The 22,647-nt window shown below is 41.2% G+C and overlaps 1 protein-coding gene across 1 annotated transcript; it reads right to left on the bottom strand.

Annotated features, from left to right (window-relative positions):
- Positions 1 to 442: 442 nt before the first annotated feature.
- MMP7 (matrix metallopeptidase 7) lies at positions 443 to 6,413 on the bottom strand. Its single transcript, XM_030042682.2, has 6 exons — positions 4,633 to 6,413; positions 3,888 to 4,111; positions 3,633 to 3,781; positions 1,872 to 1,997; positions 1,205 to 1,366; positions 443 to 649 (listed from the first exon to the last, which is right to left on the bottom strand). The coding sequence occupies exons 1-6, from the start codon at positions 4,738 to 4,740 to the stop codon at positions 627 to 629; spliced, it is 792 nt and encodes a 263-aa protein (XP_029898542.1). The 5' UTR covers positions 4,741 to 6,413; the 3' UTR covers positions 443 to 626.
- Positions 6,414 to 22,647: the final 16,234 nt, after the last annotated feature.

Raw genomic sequence — 22,647 nt, 5'->3', positions numbered from 1 at the left:
TAAATTTCAAAATACCTGATAGGTGTTTGAATATCACAGTGGACAATGGGAATCCTAGTCTACTACTCAAACCTGCTTCTCTGGCAAGCCAGGGAGGACATGAAGCTGAAAAGCTGTTCCCTTTGGGAAAGCATCCCACCCCATGCTGAAGGAAGCACTGTGGAGACCTACTCCTCTATGTGTGAGCCATATGGGAAGCACACTGTGATTCTGAGGAGGCAGCAGTAGGTACTGTGAAGGGCCAGGACGTGCATGGGAACTGAAAGCAAGCCAGGAACAGGGTTTGTAAGCCCAGCAGTAAATGCACACCCACTCTTTAGGTGCCTGTTCCTCTATTCAGAAAGATATTTGTCTGTCTGTCTATCACACATGCCGGCATTATTTAATCCCCCAGTGAAATGCCAGAAATAAAAAAAAAAAAAAAATTAGACAACAGAGTATACAAGTTTGAGGGTTTTTTAATTGTTAAGTGAAATTGTATGAAGTGCAAACAAATCAATATAAAAATTCCAGGAGAGAAAGTGCAGTCCAGGAGTTTACCACTTTAATTAGCTAGAGGATTAAAATTGGTTTGAAACACCAAAACAACCAGATGTGAATTCTTTGGTCTTTTTGAAGCACTTTCTTCAAGAGTTTGACGACTTTCTCCCTGTGGGAAAGAAGCACAAAACATGGAGACTGTACTGGAAATGGACATCACAGGCAACTATGTCGTATTTCTAGTGTTCCTCTAGCATGCCCTGAGTAAGGTGGTGCCTAAAAAAAACCAAGCCTGGCAAAGTTTACCCCGTGGGCTCAATTCTGGTTATGCTCCACTCCTACTGCTGAGTAGTTTCTCCCTTCACTGAACCGTCCTATTGACTTGGTAAGTGCCACAGTATCTCTCATTTTCCTGCCAGTAGCTCCACTCACTGAAACAGCTGATTTGCAGAGCAAGGTCCACAGGATTTGTTTGGCAGTATGTAGGTGTGCAGGAAGACAGTGCACCAGGCCGCTGCACTGCTGCTCCATCACCTCTTGGTTACAGTGGGGACACGCTACAGAAGGAACATAGTGGATGGAGTATACAGGAATGTGTTTTTTCCGAGTTTGTCCCTCTTCTTTCTTTTTGGTAATATAACAAGGACTTTGCAATCAGGGAGAGCAGTGAAACCTGTACCCCAGTAGGTTTTATCTTGAAAATCAAATCTCATCATGAATTTACCGTATAACTTCTGAATTCCTCGCCTATCATCCTCTGAAAGTCTGAAGGTTGCTGGGTTCACATATGAGTAGATAGGGTACATCAGAGCTTCACGGTCATTTGAATGAGCGAGTCCCAAAGAATGGCCAAATTCGTGAGCAGCAACAAGGAACAAATTAACTTCTGCAGCACAGAAGCATAGAAAAGTATGTTAAAGGTATGGCATTTCTTTTTAACATACAAAGAATTGAAGTAGCAGGAGAGTTTATATCTTTCATTCCCTTGGAATGAGACCTCGGAGTTTTGATCTTTCTTATGTAACTATAATATTTTAATAAAAACATTGCATACGCATCTAGACCCTGAGTCTCTTTCCAGCTCTGCTTTTAGTGAGCCTTATTCCTACAAGCAAGTCATTTTACCTTTTCATAATTTATGTAGAAAACAGCAGCTTGTAGTCCTTGTTTAGCCTGTGAAAAGTGCGTTAAAATATGGATGGAACAGGCATTGTGTAGCTGTTAATGATAATGAAGCACAAGTACTGAGAAAGCTAGTTTAAAAGAACAGAAATGTTGGTACTTAAATGGTACCAAAACATGAAGAGCTGTGGAAGGCATTTCCTATGACGGTGTTCTTCTAACATGTACAATATTTGCCTTTCCCCTTCATACACACATGTGGGTTTTACCTCGGTTGAACTCTGACCACCTTTCATCATCATCAAAATGAGCATCTCCACCAAGCCCTTCTCCAGGTGCAAATGCATGAGCTAATGTGTTACCTCTTCCATCAAAAGGATATCCATCACCATGCTCTGCATTTGAAAAGAAATAAATGTCATCAGATGGCATCAGCTGTAATGTTTAAATTCAGCAAATTGAAGCACATTGTTTGTTTGTGCTAGTTTTGTTCATTACCAATCCTTAAAAAAAATCCTACGATAGCAGCAAGGTTGTAAAAATGAGGAGCAAGGCTTAGGAAACACTCTCCAAATTCATGACTTAAGTTCAAGACTTGTATTTGATAATTAAGGCTGCTGCATGTTTCAGAGCTGAACATTTTTTCTGAGCCTTTGTCAGAAATGTGGTTCTGAGGCAGCGATCAGAGATTATTTCAGAATAAATACTTAATGCTTGACAACATTATAAGTGCCTGAATGTTTTCAGTGTTGGAAAGCGCTGGGCAGCATTAGCTGCAGACATTCTCACTTGTACTGATTTTAGTGGAAGACAGTGATTTGGGATAGATAACCATGTTCCTGAAGAGCTAAGTTCATTTGCCCCCAGCCTTGGGGTACACTCTATTACCTACTTCTGTCACACTGCATGTGGAATGTTACCATTTCCTACATCGAGTGCAGGAGTTGACAGGATGATATTTTTGTACCAGCTCTGAAAATTTCCCCCTACCCCTTAGTGAGCCTCTGACTTGATTGAGGAGTATTTGGGGACTCAAATGCCTATGTCCTTTCCCCCAGATCATGTGGGTGGACCTCAGGGCAGGTCTGACAGAGGCAGAAGAGACCTAGTCCTAGTGTGTGACAAGGGATTAAAACCTATTCCAGCTTGCAAGATCCTTTCTCACTGACTGGCACATTAGTCAACTCGTCATGGCAACATAGGATGCTTCCCATTAGTGAAGCATGAGCTTGGGACATTTTGGTGTTTATATGCAGTCATCTGCTTGTAAGCCAGGTGTCTGATCTTCACTTGGAGTCAGTGCAGATCTAGGAAATATTGTCAATGGATCTAGAGAACAAGTCAGCTACCCTTAAAGTAGGCATTTAGTTTGGCTAAGTTGAGTCAGTTTAGGTGCCAGGCACAAGTTAAAGGTATGGCTACATTCATGTATTAGTCTGGATCGCAAGTGAGCTTCTGAAGTGACTCTACTGGTCATCCGCATTTACCATGCTTTGGCTTGCACCTTGGTGCAATCTTGGAGTGCACCAATGGGATTCCTTCTAGAAGAAAATCAACCAGAAGATACTCTCTATGGCCAAACCTAATGCATCCCCGCTGCCAAAGACTGTTTAGTCCAGGGAACCAGACTAGATCTGGACAAAAGTAAATCCGCCTGAACCTGCCTGAATCCAGCCTGTGGAGGCTGGATCTTCAGAACCAGCTGGTTTGCTCTACAGATTTGTTCCCATTAGTTTGCACTGTTTGTCAAGGCAGACAGAGCCTTGAACATCTAAATTTAGGGGTGTCATTCTGGAGCTGAATTCTCCCTCCATTTCACAGCTGTAACTCTGAAAGGATTTTCTAATGGTTTCATAGGAGTAAAACTGAATCATAACATGTAAATTTGGGGGCATGATGGAAGACAAATTTTATGCAGACTTCAGAATAATTCCAAACTCTTTGTTCTTTCTTAAAGCTGTGACTATAAAAAATACATGCTTTGAGTCGAATATAGACCATTGCATTTTAAAAATGACAGGTATTCTCACCACGACGTGCAAATCCAATCACAATGTCTGCGTGTCTGTTGAATACTCTTTGGAACTGCAGTGGAGTCACATCACTCCATACCATAAAAGCCCTTCTAATTGCATCATCCACTTTCTTTTGGGGTAGATCAGGTGTATAATTGACAATCCTGACAGCAAAAGGAAACAGATTAATGTCAATTAGGGTGTGAAGAAAACCCACACAGTTAAATACAAAGCAACCCCTTTCCCTGTAAAACCTGAAACATCACTAACTTGTAAGTCAAATGTGTCTTTTTCCATCTTGGATTTCCAGGAAATGTTTTGTAATCTTCTATATCGGGGACTCCACATCTGGGCTGTTTCATTATTTCTTCCGTTTCTGCATTTAATTTTCCAGTTACAGTCAGGTGGAAAAACCTCTGCATTTCTTTAATCCTCTCTTCTAAGCTTAGGGTTCGTGTTTTTGTAAGAACTGGAAAGAATTTATCAAGATATGCCTGGAAGAAGAAAAGGAAAATAAAAATTAATACGTGTATCTGTGATCTTTTGGTAATGCATTTTACATTTGATTAAATTGTTTCATCATCCTGCAGTCACGGCTAGTTTTAGTTTTCTTCCCATTTCAGTTTACCAAATGCTGTTCTCTCTGTAGTGTAGATTAGCATATATAAAAAGAATTGCAATAGCAGCGAAACACTGTAAGCAAGAAGTCCTTTTAAGTAAACACAATTTACAGAGCATTCAAATCTGCAGCCTTCCAGTGTAGTCTACATAATATTTTTGAGATGTTTTAAAAATTACATGCTCCCCTTTATTTACCAGTTGGAACTTGGTCACTTTTGTAAGTTAGACTTAAGGTGCCTAAGCTATTCAGCAAGTTTAAATTGTTTTATATCACCTCTGCAAAAAGTGTTGTGGTAATGTAAGATAAGAAGATAATATAAACAGACAGGAAAGGAAGCTGAATCAAAGATCAGGTTATTCATAATGCAGTTATGTTGTGCCCCTGCTAACATACCTTTACATTCTCAAAGTCTGTGTTGCTCCATGATTCTGTTTTAAGTTGTGCTGGAAAAGCAAGACTCTTAGGTAGGAGGATGGCAGCACAAAGTAGGAGGTATTGCATAGTGCCCAGCTTGCCAAGGAGCCTTGCTGCAGCAGAAAGGGTTTGACCTTCTGTCTCCCAAGACCACAGCTAAAATGCTTTTATAGATCCTGATAGCTCCAAGCAGCAATTACGTATGTGACTCACTTTTTGGTGGTGTTAATGTAATGTCATCACTATTCTAAGAAGTAAATGAAAGCATGTTAAACAAATCTTTCCTTTAACTTCCCTGTTGATGTCATGTCACAGCTAGCAGCCAGCTTTGGCTCTCTCTTTTCATATTATTCCGGTAGTGAAACCACAGGGTCATAGGGAAGTTCATTTTATGTAACTTCATCAGTACAGTTACTGTATAATCACTTCTTACTGTGCTTCCCCCAAGTTCTTTATACACAAAGGCATTTTGCAGCAGCCTTTTGGTCAGACAGCCTGCCTGTGTTAGTTAATGCAGAGGCAGAGATGAGATGGATGGGAGTGCTATTTCACTGAAACTACTGGCATTTCCCTGGGAGCATGCATAACACTGTCTAGGTAATTTTTCTGATTGAAATTCTCTTGTGAGAAATCCTATCCTGCAGGAAATCCAGTTTGGTGAAGTTAAAGAGGTTTCTGCTGTTTTTACAGAGATCAGAAGAGAGCTCTTTAAATGTGCCCTCTAGAAATAGGAGGCAATGGGAAGCCTTTGTCCTTCTTCTCCCAAATGAGATGGCCTTTCAGGAGAGTCTCTTTACATTGGAGAACTAGATGTAAAATGTAACTTACAAGAATGGGTGAAAGCCTTCAGGAAAGAAGAGAGGAGCTTACCCTAACAAATGTGGACCTATCTTCTACCTCCAGCTGTACCAGTGCAATCTGGCAGAGGTCCATGAAGCAGTGGCAGAGAAACCAAAGCTGAGCAGGGCAGCCAAAACCTCCCTGGTCCCTGATACTAACACTGGTCTCAGCTTCAGTCCACCAAACCCTACTGGAAGTGATAGTTTTTGAGGACTGTAAACACCAGTCCACAGTCTGGCTTGTTATTTTTTCAGGGTGTGCAGTTTTGTGACCATATTACCACTAATCGGAAAGGAAAGGTGCATAAATGGGAAAAGACCATTACTGTTTCTCACAATAGGACAGCTTGTATGGGTATAGCTGAATAGGTATGGAAGAGTTTATGGATTACTAGCTTAAGTCCAATGTACTTCTGACTGACATAACGAGAAAGGCTTTGATTTCAGAGAGATGAACTATACCAAAACACTACTGAATTATACAGGAGAGGACTACATTACACAGTAATGTCTGAAACAGTCACTAAAGGAACAATGCTTCCACCTGCTATTGAAAACAGCCCAGATACCTGCCATGTGATGATTTCTGTACATTTTGGTAGGCTTACAGGAAATTTATCGATGTCCAAATTTTAAGGCTTGATGAAAAAAAGCTGGTTTATTGTTAGGAGCAGGTTCATTTTTTTCTTCCTCAACAACTGACTTTATGTCTGACTGTGGCAGTAAAGTAGGATCTGGACCAGAGTCTGGGTGGCAGGACATGAGGATGTGTTTAAACCACTTTGAACTTCATGACTCTAGCATGTGGTACTTATTATTTCCTCATATACACAAAAGGAATTTGAAGGCCTCCAGAGCCCCATTCTAGTTGACAGACTATTGAGCAACTCACATGTATCTTTAACTGGGCCATGGGCAAAACTGAAAAGGAGAGTTAGACACAAGAGCTTGCTGTGAAAGGACAGGCGTCATGTTCAATTTTATTTTCTGCTGAAAATTTGTCAACTCCCCTTCCCTTTTGTTTTTGTTTTTTTTAAAGAGAGAAGGTTTCAATGAACATTAATTGAACTAAAAAACTTTCTGTGAAAAGAATTTTCATTTCTTTGGGCTCAAAATCAGCAGGAATCAATCTAATTCTAATAAGATCAATATCAAAAGGAAACAGATGCTGATTTTTAGATTTAGCTGTGTGAATTTTGCAGACTTTATCTTTTTGTCTTGATCTTGACTGACAAAAACTGTTGTGGGTCAGGAAAAATAATTTCCTGCACAATCATAGTTATATCATTTACATTCAGCAGAGAACCTGTGCCTGTGCCAGAGAGTATGGCCCGTGTAGAGAAAGTTCAAGGAGATCAGAAGAAACACTGTTACAGACATTTAATAATAGAAGTTGCTGTAGCCACACGGTGAAAATTAAAGCACTCCATGATGTAAAATTCTATTAAGAAGACTCACAATACTGCCACTGAAATGTTTACACTGTGATATTTTCTGAGCTGGGTAACCCTGCTGTGAACAAGGATGCTTCATGAAACTATGTTCTATGTGGAACTCATTGGTGGGCATCAGAGCTTTTGTGGTCTAGAGAAAAATACAGATATTGAAACTAAGAACTGAGCCTCCTTTGGACAGGACTGGGATGAAAAAGTGAAGTGGAACTGAATGATTCAGTGCTAAATGAACACTGTTTCTTGGTCATTTGACTTGGACAGGAGGCCCATCTGGATTCTGCCCAACCTGAATGCAGCCAACAGTGTTAGTGCAAGTCAAAAGCTGTTCAAATGTCTTTGTGAATGTTATGGGTCTAGCAGAAGAAGAAGGTGGAGTGAGGGTTGTCTTCCAAGGTAGTCATTGCCTGGAGACTGGCTGGACATCAATCTGCTTGTGCGAGCTGGTGAGACTTTGCATCACTTGCCCCCCAAGCTCCTTTCTTTCACTTATTAAACTGTCTGTATCTCAATCCATGAGTTTTTTCTCTTTTACACTTCCTAATCTCTCACCCATCCCATTGTGCATGGGGAGTGAGTGAGCAGCTATGTGGGTGATTACCTGCTGGCTGTGGTCTACCCATGACAGTGAATATCAAGCAAAAAGACTGGCCAAAAATTCCTGGGAAATGTTTTGTTTGGGTCACTTGTGAATTATGCAATGCTGTATTTAAGGTCCTACCTAACAGGATAGACCTGGATTCTTACAGTCTCCAGGACACCTGATTTGTTTTGTTCTGTTATCTGGTTATTCAGTTTGACTAACAAAAAATAAAATTCAAACATGGCAAATATTTCTGCAGAGTAAAATTTGGTTTTTTTGGATTGCAATTTCTTCAGGCTAAGCCCAGTGAGGCACAGTCTGCTTCAGAAACTTCCTGTCATTTTTCCACAAAATGAACTTTCATCCTCCTTGTCTCAGCTTTGCGTGGCACGCTCCTTTTGGACGCAAAATGGCCTCTGAGCAGCACAAATTTGAAGTCCCCTCATGGTTGTTATGGGCCATTTTTCTTGGCTGGGCCTAGACTGTAGAGGGAGGCACATCTCCATGGCTTCTGCACTCATTTCCATGGATTTTACCCCTGAGGGGGGCTCTCTTCAAAGGAGTCCCTTGGCACCTGCTGTCCAGGGCTACGTATCCCTTTTGCAGGCTGTGTAAGGGTAAAAACCTCCAGTCATCCCTGCCTGGGCACCAAGGTCCTGCTGGGGCCCCTCAGCACTACATCAGCCCATCCCTGGAGAGAGGCAATCCAGTTCTTCCCTCCTCTTTGGCTGGATCAAGGTGCACTGAGCTATTTCCCAGCAAGATCTACCTCACATCCTACTGCTTTAGGGCAGGAAAGGCCTGAGGAAGGGATTAGATGTTCAGGTTCAGCACAAACAATGTGACAAAAACTAACACACCTAAGTTACTAACACTTAAGCAATCAAACTTAACATATCTCAAGTTGTGGATTTACCATCTTCTTACAGTGTCTAGAATTGCTTTGTATTTAATGGCTTTGTATTTACAACAGTTTAATTGGGACATCATGTGGGAAAAAGGTGTAAATATAGAGATAAGTTTTTACAATAATATCTTGAGCAATTAACCACAAGGGAAATGGCATTCCTGTAAATGTTACCTACCTGTGTTAGCTCTGACATCCTCCATTTTTTAATTTGTCTGCTCCTTTGGTCAATGATCAGGAGTCTGTCTTTCCTCCAGCTAACAGACACATACGGATCTCTCAGTTTTCCATATAATAATTTGCTTTATTAAATTTAAATTGAAGTCAAAAGATATAACTTTCAGGTGCATGCAGTCTTTCCTTCCTCCAGAAGCACATGTACAGGACATGGGGGAGGGAAGAGGGCAGGAGGGCAGTCAGCTGCATTTCACTGCAGTGTGGATCCCAACCTTGCTGGGCAGCAGCAGTGGCATAACCTCCTGTAGTCACCTTTCATTTGTGAATTTCCTTTTTGTAGCTGGCTGTCCCCATCCATTTGTAAGTCTGGCTCAACACTGTCTTTGAAGGACTGAGTCAAGATGTAATCTAAAGCCCTGTGTACATGTTGTTTTGACAAAACCATATCCCTTCATGTAGGAAACCTTTAACTTAGTAGTTGGACTAAGGCAACCTCAGACTGCCTGTAATCCTGCAGCAAATCTCCGTGATAAGCAGCAGAGTCCCATCTAAAACAGACTGATCACATAACGGTGTTGCAAGGGCAGGCAGAGTAGCTGTGACAGCATTAGGAGGCATGCTGCACTCGGTCTGTCCACACTAAATATAACCCAAACTAAGGAGCAGTCAATGTCTGAAGCTTTTCCTGACTCATCCTGAGGATCTGCACATGTCCGTACATGCTGGGACAGCACGGTGAGTTTGTGCTTCGGTGATAACGGAGGCCAGGGTTTGAAAGGCAGGGTAGACACAGCAAGACCTTACCTTCTTGTGCCTTTACCTGTGCTGAGCCTCTTTGGTCTTTGGGAAAAGTGCTGGGAGTATAAATAACCAAAATTTTGCTTTTAGCCTGATTTGCGAAATCCTATTTCTATCAAAAAGTTAAACAGCCCTGAAACACTAGAGAGTTGCTAGACTTCGTTGTAACCTGACATGCAGTAAAGCAATTCCAGAGGAATTACAAACTTGCCATCAGGGTTTTATGCTCCAGTATAGAAGGTGTGAGATCATTGAATTTGAATGCAGTCAACATAAGACCAGTGCAGAAGCTTGATTTAACTCATGTGTATTAGGGGGGGCTGAGATTCAGCTAGGAGGATTGTAAAAAACTAGAAACAGCTGTACTTGAACACATAGGTAAAAAAAATTTTTTACACCATTTTTTTCCCCTAGAAGTTGTCAGGTATGATCATGTTATTGTCTCTATTCAAATGATTCCTGATTCACAGCACTGAGTCATGGCTGGAAGCTGTCTGCTGGTCAGACAGGTCCTCTGGGTGTGAGACGGGTCCTTTTCTATTCCTCTGTCTAATTTTCAGTAACTGAGTATAAAGACAAAAACATCACCTTGTTGGTAAACTTGGTTTTACCACTGAGATGTTCTTTCAACAAAAATTTCCTTCCTTGAGCAGCGTTGCAGCCTCTGTTTCACATAAAGCAAGTTACGCTGAGTTTTCCAACATGGTGGATTTTGACTTTGCTTAATGAGCAACACAACCATTAGAAAGCTGCACAGCCAAATAAGGACTGCTTGCACTCGGTTGGTGAAGAGTGAGTCACAAAGAAACCTCACTAACTTTAGAAGTTATTCACGTAGCTGCTTACCAGCCTGAGTAGTTGCTTAACCAAACCCCATGTGAGTAACTATTTTTCACTCCTTTTCTTTGAAACTGAGGGTAACACTGGGCTTCATTACATGTAACTAGATTCCTAAAATCGCCTGGGTTAGTTGTGGCTTGTAACTGCCTACTGATTACTGTCTGCCATAGGGGGACACTTAGCTGAGCATTCAGATGTTGGTACTTACATTACAGATACCTGAAGTGTGCTATTTCCCAGCCCACAGACTGTCATCCTTAGTTATAAAAAAGCCTCTTACTGTTACTGCATGTTTTCATAGTACTCCTGGCTCCATCTGTGATGCATTTATCTCAGATTTTTCTACAAAACTGCAAGAAGAAATACAATCAGATAAAGCCACAAAACCTCTTAATTGTTCTCTTTACTCTGTTATGATGAATATATAATTTAAAGGCAGTAAATTTGCCATTAAAAAATGTTTGCCTCATGCAAACAATATAAAAATTCTTGCATCATTGCCTCAAGATGATCCATAGAGCATGGAACACCCTCTCACCTTTTTTTGATTTTTATTTGCCATTTCTTTTTTACGGTCTAATATTTTACTTTTCCATCCTGTGTGCTTTTCTACATTTCAGTTTGTTTTTTTCTCAGACGGTCTCTTCTCTAAAATTTACCAAACTATTAGAGCTGCTCCATCCAAACAATATTTGACAAAAGAGTATGTTACAATAGTGTACAAAGTTTAGATAATAGATATAGACTTGATGGGGTTGCAGCTGATTATAGCAGGGTTTTGACAGTGTCTCATTTGTAAAAAGCTTCATAAATACATTAATACAGACACTTAAAAAGAACTTTGGTGTTCATCTAAAAAAATTGATGTCTACATGTCATTTCATTTCCTGTAAGTACAACCTCCTGCCTTTTCTAAGGCAATAACTCAACCTCAGGCAAAGCATTTCTCAAGTGAAGCCCTGTCCTTGTTCCCATCTCCTTTTTCTCATTTTTCTTTGTGCAAGAAATGAATTTTCCTTTGTTCTCACCCTCCCAAGGAGGCTACAGGCCAGAACCAGGAAGTACATAAGACATGTAAAACAGGAGGTAGGCAGATGTTAGTGTATTCAGTTTATGTGGCAAGGTTGTGGTAGCAGGGGGGCTGCAGTGGTGGCCTCTGTAAGAAGACACCAGGAGCTGCCCCCATGTCAGATACAACTGGTTCCAGCAGGCTCCAGTAGACCTGCCACTGCCCAAAGTTGAGCCGGTCAGTGATGCTGGTGGCACCTCTGTGATAACATATTTAAGAAAGGGTAAGGAACGCTGCACAGCAGCTGGGAGAGAGGAGTGAGAAGATGTGAGAGAAACAACCCTGCAGACTCCCAGGTCAGTGCAGAAGGAGGGGAGGAGGTGCTCCAGGCGCCGGAGCAGAGATTCCCCTGCAGCCCGTGGGGAAGACCATGGTGAGGCAGGCTGTCCCCCTGCAGCCCAGGGAGGTCCACAGTGGAGCAGATCTCCACCTGCAGCCCGGGGAGGACCCCACACCGGAGCAGGTGGATGCCCGAAGGAGGCTGTGACCCCGTGGGAAGCCCGCGCTGGAGCAGGTTTGATGGCAGGACTTTGTGACTCTGTGGGGGACCCACACTGGAGCAGTCTGTGCCTGAAGGACTGCAGCCCGTGGAAGGGACCCACGCTGGAGCAGTTTGTGAAGGACTCTATCACATGGGAGGGACCCCATGCTGGAGCAAGGGAAGAGCATGAGGAGGAAGGAGTGGCAGAGGTGAAGCGTTATGAACTGACTCCAATCCCCATCCCCCCTACACCACTTGGGGGATGGGGGGCGGGGGGTAGAGGAGTTGAGAACGAAATTCAGCCTGGGAAGAAGGGGGAGTGGGAGGAAGATGTTTTAGTTTTGTTCTTATTTCTCACTATCCTACTCTGTTATTAACTGGCAATAAATTAAATTAATTTTCCTGAAGTCAAATCTGCCCATGATGGTCATTGGTAAGCAATCTCCCTGTCCTTATCTTGACCCACCAGCTTTTTCATCTTATTTTCTCCCCCTGTCCTGCTGAGGAGGGGGAGTGAGAGAGCAGCTGGGTGGGCACCTAGCAGCCAGCCAATATCAACCCACTAAAGTCAGAGAGTTTTCAGGGCAAAAAAAGGGAAGAGGGAATTCCACATCACAATTTCATCACTGCCAAAAGTCTGCTTAGACTCTTTTCCAGGCACCAAAGTCTATGCCTATATTAAAGAGTAAAGTGGATGTGGAGGGTAAAAGAGCAGGTGCTGAGGCCTGGGAACCCATGTGGGAGGGGGCTGCTCCAGACCAGCTCAGGTCTGGTCCAGCAGGCTGAGTGTCCGTCAGTGGGGTGGTGTGTTTTTTTGGCTCAGTACCATCTGAAAGGGACACAGTTTGCTCATGCCCAGCTGATGCCAGTGTGAACTCAAGCGCAACAAGTGCAGATGGTTGGGAGACTGATTTCAGAAACACATGCCTGGTCTGGAGTGAAATGCTCCTGGAGGCACACCCAGTGCCCCGGCCCTTTAAAAGCAACTTGACGTCATCACATTTTCTCCAGTGGCAATTGTCACTGCCAGGTGATTATGGGTGATCACAGGTCAGGAACAATAGGCTTCTGTGTATTTTAATCCTTTATGATCCTTTAATGTGTAACAAAAAAAGATTGCGCATTAAAGGAAGACTCTCGCCAGTCATCACTCTGTGTCCCAAAAGTTTACTGTAAGTAAAGTTTGCATTTTTACATAATGCAAGTTTAAATTTCTATGGAAGGAGGAAACTAGCCTAGGCTTTTTGCTACAAAGAAACAGCCCGTTGCAGTAAGAATTAATCTGTCACAGCACCCTGTCTGAACATAACCTGTCCCAGCCTGCTGTTACTCTGGCTTGCTCTGGAGGTAGTTGTCACATATTGCTCTGGAAGGGGTGTAAGCGGTTTGACTCCATCGCATTAGTAACAGATCAATGACCGTACCATGACAAGGAGAAAAAAAAAGCAAACCCAGTATGTTTTACACAATTCCAATACAGCTGGTTTTCTGTAGTTTACAATTAGTTTAAATTCATCACTTATGTACAGCGAAAGGAGAGGTGTTGCACTAGGGATGTGCTCCCTATCTAGGTCACAGCAGGACATTAGCCTGTATGGCTGTTATAGCTGTTGCACTGTGGATTATGACAGCTTCCCAAATCCTGAGAAAAAAAGTAGTTACTTCAATAATGTGAAAGTTCTTGTCAAGCAAAGGTGGCTTTTCCTGCTTTTAATACAGGCAATAGTGCCAGATCTTAGAAGAGCAAATGCATCATGCTCTTGGTAACACCAGTATTTGTGAAATTAGTAGTCTTCATTCCCTGCCTTATTATCATAGTTTCTTGTGAAGAAAAAAAAGTCTTATTGTTCTACTTTCACTCAGGATGTCTGACCTAAACTGCTGAAGGTGGTTACATTAATTGCAAGAATATGTGAGCAGGAGTCAGCTTTTTGGAAACTCTGCCCTGGTTTGCCATACCTGTCCCCAGGCTTCAAAAAAACCCCAGCCCATACCTGCCCTATTGAAAACTGCAGTAGATCAGAAAACATCTCTGTAGCTGCCCACCAAGCCAAATTTGTAGGCATTGTTCCATGAAAGCAAAGTTCACATGCTCTCACTGGAGGTCTTCAAGATGAAAATTTGGATCAAAGTTTTTATGCTGATGGACAGTTTTCTCTGTTGGACCCAACATATAGCTGGCCTGTTATGTAGCTTATAGCATCTTTTATATCTCTACAGAATTTGACTCTGATGCAGTAAGACATTTCCCATTATTCTTTTATTTCTACATATTATTTTTATTAATTTATATGGGCCTTCTTTCTTTGCAACTTTGTCTTGTAATATTAATTTAAACTGAAAAGAAACAGATGTGAAATCAGAAGACATGATTATTTACTTATTTTTTATTCAGAGTGCATATATGCTAGCAGGCTGTTCACCCCATGTAATATTTATAGTAGCATAACATTAACTTGCAAAGTAGGTATAGGTATAGAAAGATGTTCTATCATTAGGGACTCCATACATATGGGTAAGTGAAATGAGAGACTAACGTTATGAACGGAACAAAGTGACATGAGTATACCTCAAGATGGCAATACATTTTTCATATGGTGAACAAGCAGTAAATGAATACACTAAGCAGCTAAGGGAATATTATGCTACATGAATAGCGAAACTTTAATGGTAGGAGATACACAGGAGCAGAAATTCTTGAGAGAAAAGATCTGAACGTGCTTATACTTAATGGCAAAAATTTTGTGGTTAATTGTGGAAAGAAAAACTTCTGTAACGATGAATCTGCTTGAAACTTGCCAGTTTCCATTTTAGGGATGCAACCTCATGCAACTTTACTGACTTACCAATTAAACTGTGTGGAGGCCTCACTTGGTTTAGCTATCATGTGGTGTAAGCATCCTTGCAGAGATCAGGAAGCTATCCCCACTTCCCCAGCGAACTGAGAAGCCAACCCACTTGAATATGAGTGTATGCTTCTCAGCAATTTTCTAGCCAACACCATACAATGAGACTACAGTATATCTTTGCAGGGGATGGAGAGGTTTGCTTACTTTATCTGTACTAGCCAAAGCTGCATTGCTGCCACTAACATCTTTTGAATATTACCAAAGAAAATAAAATTCAGCTTTCATTTCACCATTACAGATGAGAGAAGTTTCAGACTAAAGTGAGTAACTAGCTGTCAGATGAATCTCTCAGACAGCTAAAGCTGCTCTCAGATGCATGACTGAGATAACTGGATATTCAGAAAAAGTCTCTGGATTCATAGGAGCAGGATCCGAGAGACCCACATTCTCAAAACCACACAAGGAGAACATTTGCTGTCTTGTGGTAAGGCAGGGCTCAAGGTAAACAGAGCACAGTTATAGCATTACTATGCTCTAGAGTGGTGAGGATGGACAAGCAATCCACACAGCTCACCTGGCCTAGATCTCCTAAAGCTGCAGGCTGTGATGTAGAGATGGTTGTGTGGTATGAACTAGAACTTTAATCAGCTTCTTCACAGCCTCCAGCCTCTTTTCCCAACAGCTGGATTGCTTTCATGTAATACGGAAAGACTAACTGAAGTTACATTAGCTTTTAATGATTATACAGTACATCCCTGTGGGACTGAAAGAAGAGAATCCTACAGTCGTAGATAGCCAGTATGAAAACACTGTAACAGAAAATAAGACATCCGAAGCTATTACTGTTGTGACAGAAATGGCATGCAAGAATTTTATAACAACTGGAAGAGAGAGTGCAGTAGAAAGCAGGAAAGCAAGCAAGCATGGGCTAAGAATAGATACATGTATAACCCAAACTCTAGCTTTGCCTAAGATACTATCACATTTGACCCTTCTGCACACACCCCTTTTTCCAAAAAAAAGGCACATTGGCTTGTGGCACTTCTCCTGAGCCTTCCTTGAGCAGGAGATCTCCTACAGGATTTTTTTTTTTATTATTCTCACCTTACTAATCACTTGACTAAAAGGCCTACTACAGTAACCCAATTCCTTCAATTTTTAGGGAGTTTTTTTCCCCTCATGCTCTTGTATCTTAGTCTTTCAACTTTCACACTGTCCTGCAATCCCAGCTGGTAAATAGCTAAAGTTGCACAGATGAAGGTGGACTCAATTGCCTTTAAAAGGGCAACCACAGAAGTGGAAGGCATACTATATATTCACCTAATTCAGGGTTTTTGAGGCACTTGGAAAGATCAAGTCTTATTAAATCCAAAATTATAGCAATAAATGAACCTATGAATGCTCTAGAGAGAGGAAAACGACAGACGAACACCATAGCAAATATGTCCTTAAAAAGAGATGCTGGAGTCATGTGAGGTATGTGGAAGTTAGTTTGGTAGGAGTGACTAAACCCTTTGAATTCTGCATAATGAGGGAAGAGATCACAAAACAACAATATATGAGAGATCCAATTTTAGCAAATTGAGTAATCTAGTCAACATGAAATGTGGCAATATGGCCTTGAAACAGAGGCTGACAAAACTTAAAAGGTATGATAAAAACTGGCAATGTTTGCTTTCCTCCGTGGGGATCACATTACCCTGTACAAGCTCAGCCCTGCTGTGTGCCTTGGTTACGGATGACCAGAGCACAAGTATGGTCCCCAGCCAAGGAGCAGTTCAGCAGGTGACCCAGAGAGTGTATGTGGCTCTGTAGGAAGCTGGTAGAGGGATGGGGGCTGACTGCCCACCAGCAGCTTGTGCTCAGCTGCAAAGCACACAGTGCAGGGCTGGCAAACCCGCTGCTTCTCCAGACCTGAGCCTGGTCTTGAAGAGAGCTTTCCAAAAGGCAGCATTGCTGCAGCTGGTGACTGCTCCTGGTCTAGCTGCTTCTGGGTGCTGCATGTGGCCTGTCAGGTCCTCCTGGGCTGTAAGAGACATGAACACCCCTCCGTAAAGATGTTCTGTGTTGTCTTGTGCTGACCTGACCAAAGGGGATCCCTGGAAGTTTTCAAGCCCTAAAAGAAGACAAGCAGAGTTCATCATTGGTTTTGTTAAGGCTTATTAAGTCCAGCTCCAGAAGGGATAATGTTTGGCCCAGTGCAATGAATAATCATTGTGTTTAGGGGTGAGCAAAAGATACCACCCATGGGTACCCTGTGTGAAGGAATTTGCATGAACAGACATTATCTTCTACCAGCAAAAGCACATTGCTTTGTCTCTAGAAACCATTAAATAAACTGAGTTATTTTTAAGAAGTCAGTGTAGTACCACTCATTCCCTCCCTCAGTGCTTTGGCTTAGTTTGGTGTTGTAAATTTAAATGCTGCTTTTACATGATGCTGAAGTCCTGTTATGAAAGTTATGGAAAATGCTTAAAATGAGCAGATCATAGAATCATAAAATCATTTAGGTTGGAAAAGACCTTCAAGATCATTGAGTTCAACTATCATCCATCCCCACTAAACCATGTTATGGAGTACCCCGTCTACGCACTTTTTGAATACCTCCAGGGATGGTGATTCAACCACTTCCCTGAGCAGCCTATTCCAATGTCTGACAACCCTCTCAGTAAAGAAATTTCTCCTAATATCTAACCTAAATCTCCCTTGCCGCAACTTGAGGCCATTTCCTCTTGTCCTATCTCCAGCCACCTGACAGAACAGACCGATCCCCACCTTGCTACAACCCCCTTTCAGGTAGTTGTAGAGAGCGATAAGGTCTCCCCTCAGCCTCCTTTTCTCCAGACTAAACAGCCCCAGCTCCCTCAGACGCTCCTCATAAGACTTGTGCTCCAGGCCCCTCACCAACTTGGTTGCCCTTCTCTGGACACGCTCCAGCACCTCAATGTCTTTCTTGTGGTGAGGGGCCCAAAACTGAAAACAGTACTCAAGGTGCGGCCTCACCAGTGCCAAATACAGGGGAACAATCACCTCCCTGCTCCTGCTGGCTACACTATTTCTGATACAGGGCAGGATGCCGTTGGCCTTCTTGGCCACCTGGGCAAAAGATGTGATACTAGACCTACCTATGCTATCAAGTCTTAACAAAACAGACCTAGCCAAGTTCTGTCTGGCCACATTATTAAAATTAGAATGATTTGTATTAGTGTCTCATTCAAAGTAATGGGAACTCAACAAATTCGAGTTCCCCAGCTTAGCTTTCCATATGGAAGAGAGAACAGGGTTTTCATGTCAGCATCCTGCATAGAACAACCCAAGGGAAGCTAAAACCCATGGAGGGCAATATCTGTTTTGTTGAAGCTCTGCCTTGTAAGTTATTGTTTATTAAGTCACTATTTGGAATAAACACAAGGACATACCAGTTCCTCATGGGCTAGGTAAAGGATTAACATTATTTCCTTATGAAATAAGGATTCACAGACATAAACAAGCAAACAAAAAAAGATGATAAAAAATTATTTTAAAAACTGGAGTTAGGAAAAAAGTCAACTAGAGACTTTTTTAATGAAGCATTTCATGTGAAGTACAGGTATCATGGATAGAAGAGGTAAAGCCTTCTGGATTTTGCAGGTGCACATTAAATCAGACTGTGATACACATTTAAGTTGGAAACATACCATTTGACCTCCAAGACCCAGCAAAACAGGGTGCAGTTTAAAAAGGAATTGAGATCATGTGCTGTGGTTGTGGTTAAATATTGCATATTACCAGGCAGGATGAGGAACTAGTTAATAGTTGATCACAAGCTGAATGGGAGTAAAAAAAAAAAGTTCTGCTTTTTTGAAACAGGCAAACATCATCCCGGAAGTAAAATGAATGAAATAATTGTTCTGTTCCAACAAGTGCTAATAAGTCCCTGAGGAGAGTTTTGCATACGGTTTTGTGCATCTGGAAAGGTGGGGACCAACTGAAGGAAGCACAGAGGTGAGCCACAGGAATGTTATCTGAAACGTAATTTCCATGGAAAGGTTCAAGGCAATGGAGTTGCTAAGTCCAGAGAAGAGATGGTTGAAGAAAGACATGATACCACTCCACAGCTACATGGGTCATAGTGGCAAAGGGAAAAGAAGTGTCTGCTGTGAAAAGATTTAGCTTAGTAGATAGGAAAAATGCTCTAACAGCAGCATAGTTGAGGTTGCAGCAGATTGCTTGGGAAGGCTTCAGAATCTCCATTACAATAAACTTCTAAGCAAGTTAAAAGACATCACTTATTTATCTACCACTCTCCTTGGAGAACTGGAGCTGCATTTCTAAATGCCAGTTGGGTTTTAGGAAAACAGGAGCAGGATAACCAGAATTCTAGTATCCAAGTTTTAGATCTGTTGTACAAAAGCAAGTGAGGGATTTTTTAGGTACTATCTTCTTTGACCAAATATATGTTGAATGCATCAGTTTCTAGTACCACAGGTGCTAGTATACTGAAAGATCTTACATAAAATATACACATGCTCAAAATTGCGTGCATGCAAAGGAGTGTTCAGTACTGAGATCAACAGCTGCAGGCTGACAGCATCCTTTTGATGCCTCTGGACTTTAACATCCAGGCAGGACTTTTTCCCATTTGCAGTTGTTTGCATGTTCTTGAGAATCAGAAAAAAGGTAAATGAAATCTGGAAAAAAAAAAAGTCTTTTTTTAATTCTACTTGCTCATAGTTCCTATGAACTATGTGTAAGACTATGAACATTGTTGAGGTTAAGAGAAAAATGGATGTGCTGGACCACAGCCACATTGACCACAGACCAATGTGAATGCAAAGTAAATGGCTGAGGAACAGCTGGTTTTCCTTCTCTGTGTTCTGTAGTAATGATTGCAGCATGTTAGTGGTCTCAGCAGGCTCTGCTTGTCATTTTATGACTCTACAGACATTGTAAAATAATCATGATTTTGTTTCAAGCATAATGGAAGTAATTTACAGGCAGTATTGATAGTTGACTGATGGAGTCAGTATAGTCTGCAAAGTGAAGTGTACATGTGAAAAAATACTACATTTAAACCTTTTCCTTCAGGTCAACATTACATTTGCCCCCCACTTCCTCTTTTAAATCCTGCATTTTCTGCATTTTTAATCCCAGTGAAAACTTCTTGTATTTCTTTACTTTAAAGTACTTTGTGAATTTCATCAAAACTGAATGAAAATGTGTATATCTATTTTTGCTTGAAAGAACTGGATCAAAATCTCATGGAAACAGCTGATTCAAATAAGCAGTCTGTAACTATTCCCACACTATTACTTATTAGCAAATTAGCAAAGGAATATTAATATCATTCACTTAATTTTTGTCTTAAAACGCTGTCTAAAACTAAATGGACTCTTTCATTTGAATTCTTCATTCACATATTGCTGGGAACATGCCTGCAGTGCTAAAGAGAGTCCTGAAGTGCTGGGGGCTCACAGGAAAGGTTTGTGCACAGATGGCCTGCAGAGTCAGATCCCAGAGGTGTGAAAAACTTTGAAACGGGGATGCAAACCCACTGACAAAACACTGATTTGTCTTAAAAATAAAAAAAAGAATAGGCCAGAGCTCACACATCTTTTTCTAAACCTGAGGCACTTGGAGCAAATGCAGAATATGGGTTTATTCTTTTAGATCTTGTTAAATTTAACTATTTTCAGCTTGTAGAGATGACACGTTGCTTATCATACAGTTTATTGAACTACTCCTTCCCAACAGTATATAATAAACATTCCCACCTAAAGAGTAGGTAGAAGGAAGTAATATTATAAAGTGGAGTGTGAACTTAACTGAAAGGATTTCAGTAAGGTCACTGTGCAAGTAGTTATAACAACAGGATATTTTTTTTTTTTCTTTTTTTGGCTGGAGCAAAAGTAGCTGTATATAAATTCTTCATTCTTCTGCATTCTGGATTTTTGTTCAATATGTTACTTATATTCCAAAATACATGGATTTGTTGCAGAATGTTATGCAGTGAAAGGTGCTCTTCTTGAGCTACTTTTCCAGAGGACATGTAAGTTTTTCCCACTGGTTAAGCATACTTTTATGATTTTTTTGAAACTGAGGACTAATATTGCTAAAGGACACTCATATATTCCATTTAGCTATAATTATACTATTCCCTCCGGACCTCAGCAAATTATTCATCCAATTTTAGACTAGAATTAATGTTATTATGCTATGATGTATTACAGGGGAGGAGAGAAGCTTAGCCCTTCACATGGGGACCATTTCAGTACAACTTGCCATACAAGGGCTGTATTCTACCCAAGGGTAGAATTCCTCTGAGCTGAAAAATTTCTATGTTGTGAATATGTCCAAGAGAATGGTCAAATGCATGAGCTATCCTACCCCACTGAACAGATCATGTCCTAACAACAGAAGAAAATCCATTAGGCTTAACATCAGATTTGAAAGTACAGTTTAGCTTTTGTAAGAAACTTACATTGTTTGACAGATGAATAATTTCTGCCTTCTGTGATATATTGTAATAAACCAAACATATGGAACTTAGGATTTTTAGACCAGAAAGTACAGTTGTGATCATCTATTTTGAATTTCTTCATAGCACAAAGAAAAGAGTTTCTTTAACTTTGGTCCTTGAATTCTGTTACATTTTTGACTGCAGTTTCCTGGGGTACCAGCCCTGCAGTCATCTCCCTGGGGAAAGTCAAATTTGGCCTGAAATCCGTAACACATCTGGAAAAGGGTTTGACAAAAGGGATATGTTTCAATGGTGAGTACTACAAAGGAAATTTGTAGTTTTGGTCAGATGCAGCAGCACTGTGGATGGGGAGCTGAGAGGAGCTAATGAAAGACAACTATTGAGAATATGTGCAATAACCCTAAACCTTCCATGCAGATAAACCCATTCCTGGCCTGAGCTAGGAAATGGAAGGAAGCAGTAAAAATCCTTCCTAAAAGGATTCTTGTAAACTGATTGTTCTTCAACTCTTTGGCATGTATCACAATACAAAATCCCTGGTGAAAAAAACAGTTTTGACTGAAGGTCGATATGAACGTGCCTGCTGAGTGGCGGGGTTGTTAGCTGCTGCACACAAGCGGTTTTGGATTTTCACACTTCCTGGTTTGCCACATCATCGTTCTGGGCAGGTTCCAAAGCTCATGGAAATCGGCAGAAGTATTTCACTGGTAGGAGGTAGATGACTGAGCTTGTGGGACATATTCCATTGTCCAAAATTCCTCTTCAACTCAGTGAGCATCGCCTCCTATTTCCTCTCTTTCACATCCTTATACATGACCTAGCACCACATGACATCTATCAAATGGGAAAAAGTTCCCTTGTTGTAGCAAAATGCATATTGGATTTTAGCTGGCAGTTCTTGTACTCAGATAAACAGTTCAACCAGAAACTACTGTAATTTGAACCCAGAGGATAACCACCCCTGGATTTTTCTTCCTTTTTAAATTGGCTTTCTTTCAAATCCCTTGTACGTGTTAAGTCAACAGATCCTATATTCCCAGATACAGTATGAGCAATATCTAGGGTTGCAGGGAATTAAAATTATGTGGGCTAATTAAAGACTTCTTTCCCCCAACATAGAGAGCTGCCATGGGTTAATTTCTAAGGGCAGTGGTAAATAGAGTCTTCTAAGGTGTCTGTCTCCTAGCAAATAGTGCAAGAATGCATCATGATTTAGCACGCTCGTGACATGTCCCTCTCTCATTCTCACTTACCCCTTTATGCCCAATCATATTTACAAAAGGAATTCTGTTTTTTTCCTTAATGAATATTTTGATTGTCTTGTGCCATTCAAACTAACACAATTGGTTCAAGAGAAGGGAACCTGCTACAAGAGCCAGAAACATGTAATTTAAATATTTTGGTCATCAGACTAGTCATCTGAAATCCATCATATCTTATTCATCAGGTTCTCTGTACAGTCAAATATAAAGGGACAGTCACTTCCAAGAAGCAAATAATCCTGTTATAAGAGGCACAATAGGTGGGATGAAGGATACTC

This window comes from Aquila chrysaetos, chromosome 19 (genome assembly GCF_900496995.4).
Source record: "Aquila chrysaetos chrysaetos chromosome 19, bAquChr1.4, whole genome shotgun sequence".
NCBI lineage: Eukaryota > Metazoa > Chordata > Aves > Accipitriformes > Accipitridae > Aquila > Aquila chrysaetos.
Note: the sequence above shows the minus strand (reverse complement) of the source record. Positions and strands in the feature narration are given on the sequence as shown.

Bases quoted from the DNA above. Each gene is read 5' to 3' on its own strand.
- MMP7 (XM_030042682.2), bottom strand. From the start codon at position 4,740: ATGCAATACCTCCTACTTTGTGCTGCCATCCTCCTACCTAAGAGTCTT. The intron at 4,112-4,632 runs GTATGTTAGCAG...TTCTTCTTCCAG, and splicing joins CAGACTTTGAGAATGTAAAG to GCATATCTTGATAAATTCTT. The intron at 650-1,204 runs GTAAATTCATGA...TCTTTCCCACAG, and splicing joins AGGAATTCAGAAGTTATACG to GGAGAAAGTCGTCAAACTCT.